Genomic DNA, 3,605 nt, shown 5'->3' with positions numbered 1-3,605 from the left:
ACTTGAGCACTTCGGATTGGATTTCATCTGTCTCTAATCTGGGGTCTTAGCTCTCCGCCGGAGACATTGAACACGGCTGCTCCAAATGCTCAATACGGTTGCCAGTTGTGGCTTGTTTATTAGCCCAAATGCGATCGGTGTGTGTTTGGTTGGCTTGTTTGGTTGCCAACTGAAAAGCGGCATTCGCTTTTGGATAATTATTTATTAAGGTTTTACATGGTACTATCTCTATCTCTATCTGGTCTGTTGTCTCCATCTCTTTCAGTGGCGCTGTGTCTGCGTTACCGTCCCTGTCCCTGTCCCTGTCCCAGAAAAGTGCACACACAAAACAGAAGTGGCAAGGTTGCTCTTGCTTTTTGCAGCTAAGCGATAGAAACCGACAATCGACAATGTATCTGTGGCTGAGACCCCGCAGTTAAGAGATGTAGATACAGCTGCAGTTTTACACAGAAAGAAAAATGTATAGATTATGTTAGAGACACTATTTTTAGGTCTAATATAACATAGAAAAGGCCCTTCAATCAAAAATCTTTTAAAAATATAACTTTAAAGACATTATACATTATCCTACTATTTTTGTTGAGATTATTTCTTGCAGTTCACTTTGAGATGCATCTAGAAATACTTCAGTTGAGCTTCAGCTAATAGATTGAGATACAAACTCAAACAAATGTCGAGTTTGTCCCTGAACTGTGAACCAAGCCAGAAGCTCAAGAAGCAATTGTTACTTTAAGATATTTTTTCTATATGTATTTTTTTTTAAATATCTTCAAGCTTCTTCTTTTTTCTCTGGAATCTTGGAATCTCTGATCACTAAACCATATCACTTGCGGATTTCTCTATTAAACAGTCACTGCCTCTGGACACTAAGTACACTTTCATGCTCCAGTGAATGGGCAACCAGGTAGGAAATGAGTTTGGTCATTAGTTTGTTTGTTTAAGCTTTGTTCTGGGCAAGTGTTTCTTTTTTAAATGCATAAACCATAAGCTAACCATAAGTATTTATGATAAACAGCTAAATACAAAACTTGTTGGGAAAATGAGATAAATACTTGAACATACTACTATATCAGACTATTCAGGTCTTGATTCCCATGAGATCACTGCGGTAACATCGACTTTGATAGACTTTCTAGGAATTATTTAATAGGATTTTCCAATAATATTATATCTAACTTTTATATAGCTAATATAACTAATATAACTTATCTATAATATTCTAATATATTCTACTATAACTCCCAATTAAAACTAAAAATTATTATTCCTATGATCCTCCTCTAAAACTCCCTATTACTCTTACTCTCAATCTTACTTTTCATAAAAAATTAAGACCTAGATCCAAATCATCCCAAGCAGGCCTTGAAAAAGACATCTTTAACTACAAAACCCTTGAAAAAACCACAAAAAAATAGATAACACTCAACTTTGAACTGAATTCCAAAACTTTACTGTGATCGAAGTGTGCCAAAGTTTGTGCGATGCCGGTGATAATCGGGATCAAGGATAACTACTAGTCGAGCGTCTTGTTAGGGTTCCAGATCCGAAAAATAGTGTTTCAGCGAACGAAGTCATCCGGGAGGAGGATCAGAGGTCAGTCCAAGCAAGGGCCTAAGCAAACCGCATACACTTGGCCTTCTGGGTGTAGGTGACGGCTCCGTACTCCTCCACTATCTGGTCGATGGCGATCTTGTTGAGATTCTCCAGATAGAGTCGGGTCTTTCGGGACTGGATGATGTAGCTGATGACGTCGTGCATGTTGTCGAAGAATAGGAAGCCGGCGGTTCCACAGCTAAGATCCAGATACCGGAACCGATTCACGTCGCAGGTGCAGCCGTCGAACAGGAAGTAGATGAAGTCGTTATTATTGTGATAGCGGAACACCACATAGTTGCCCCACGGTGCCATCACAAAAACGCGCTCGGCACACCGGAATCCGGCCCTCAGCAACTTACAGATGCTGTCGTAGCATCCGTTTTCCGATCCCACCACAGCCATGGTCTCCGGAATCCGTAACAGGGCCGGATAATGATTCGGTTGAGCACGGAGTACGTCGTGCGGCCCGCTAGACTCCGGGCAGGAGTCCAGCGGCTGCATCTGTTTGGGCAGCTCCGGACATGGGGGACATGGTGGAGGCTCCACCGCCATTACCGACTGCGCTGGCTTCTTTTTTCCCTTTCCCTTTCCCTTTCCTTTACCCTTCTTGCCCATGTTGAGTTTGGGTTCTCCTTAGTCCTGGTCCTGGTCCTGATTCTGGTCCTGAGTCAGAGAACTTATGCGGGCGTTCGAGTCCTTTGGGGGGGCCCTTCAGCTACCTCCTGTGGGGCTTCCAACTGGATTGATCCTCACTTCCTAGCCTCAAGCAACCAGATCCAAGCGCACATATTTATTTTCCGAAATCGAATTCCACAAAAAAATCAAATTGATTAACCAAAGCTGTCAATAAAATAACAGTTAATGGATTTATCCTCTATGGGAATTATCCTTTAAAGGAAACTCTCACCTGCAAACACCAAGAAGATTTTATTTGTTTGGCGAGAACGCGATTAATTAATTGTATTTTTTAGAAAGTTTTAGAAACACACACGACTAGCTTCCGAAAAATTCCCGTTTATATTTTTTAGATCGATCGAAAAAATTAGATTTTTTGATCGCACAAAACTTTTGGTTTTATTTTTTGGGCCGAAAATTTGAAATAATTTTGTCAAGATTTTCGGGTAGAAATTTTTCCGGGATTTTTGGTGTGTTTTTGTGTGTTCACAGACGATTTTAGTTCTGATTTTTTGCCATGTGGTTGGTGGCAGGTAAGCCCACATACTGACACTTGTCTCGAAATCATCCGGCTAGGATAACTAGATTCCGACAGCCTACTTTTCCTCCCAAAAGGTTTTCAAGTAATATTTTTTTTTCTTTGGGCCATTTATGATTTTGAAATTTCAATTAGAATTCCGACGACAACAAGTCCGCCCCCTGAATGGCCAGAAAATGCATTCAAATCGGTGGCAGCCAGTCATCCATCCATCTTCCTGTCCATCTGATCGTCAGTCGGCTCATCCAACCAAACAAAAAACTTAAAACTGAAAAACTAAACTTAAAAAGAGTAATATTTTGGTTAAGAAACTGCTGCAATTGCGACGAGAGACAAATGCAAATTAAGCAACTGCCGAGGGGCACCAACAAGGCAGCTTAATTAAGTTGTGTGTTTGCCAAGGAGACACATGAATGACGAGTCGAGTCGACTCTACTCCATTGGCTGCAGGCACTAAATTCTTGGGCAATCAGGTGGCAAGATATGAAGGTGGCAAGGTGGCAAGGTGGCTAGGTGGCAAGGTGGCATGGTGGCTAGCTAGGATCCTTAGGAACGGGCCTTTGGAAAAGTGAATGGCTGTCAAAGCAATTAAATGCTTGCGCTTTTTGGACCCTTGACAAATATTCGCAGCGGGGGCTAAACAATAAAATAACAAAAAAATCCATATAATAAATAGCATAACTATGGAAATAATTAAGAGGCAGAACCTGTTGCAAGCAGTGGACAATGGCCAGAGGCTTAAATGAAGTGCAATTACCTTTCAAGCTGGGAGTTACAGAACAGTGGTTTCAAAAAA

The 3,605-nt window shown here is 41.3% G+C and overlaps 1 protein-coding gene across 1 annotated transcript; it reads right to left on the bottom strand.

Annotated features, from left to right (window-relative positions):
* Positions 1-1,427: 1,427 nt before the first annotated feature.
* On the bottom strand, positions 1,428-2,833 carry LOC6504127. The gene is made up of 2 exons (XM_001964203.4): positions 2,504-2,833; positions 1,428-2,436 (listed from the first exon to the last, which is right to left on the bottom strand). Exon 2 carries the CDS (start codon positions 2,209-2,211, stop codon positions 1,612-1,614), a length of 600 nt encoding a protein of 199 aa, XP_001964239.1. The 5' UTR covers positions 2,212-2,436; positions 2,504-2,833; the 3' UTR covers positions 1,428-1,611.
* Positions 2,834-3,605: the final 772 nt, after the last annotated feature.

The sequence above is a fragment of the Drosophila ananassae genome, chromosome XL (assembly GCF_017639315.1).
Source record: "Drosophila ananassae strain 14024-0371.13 chromosome XL, ASM1763931v2, whole genome shotgun sequence".
NCBI classification, from domain to species: domain Eukaryota; kingdom Metazoa; phylum Arthropoda; class Insecta; order Diptera; family Drosophilidae; genus Drosophila; species Drosophila ananassae.
The sequence above is the reverse complement of the archived record's forward strand: the minus strand, read 5'-3'. Positions and strand labels throughout refer to the sequence as shown.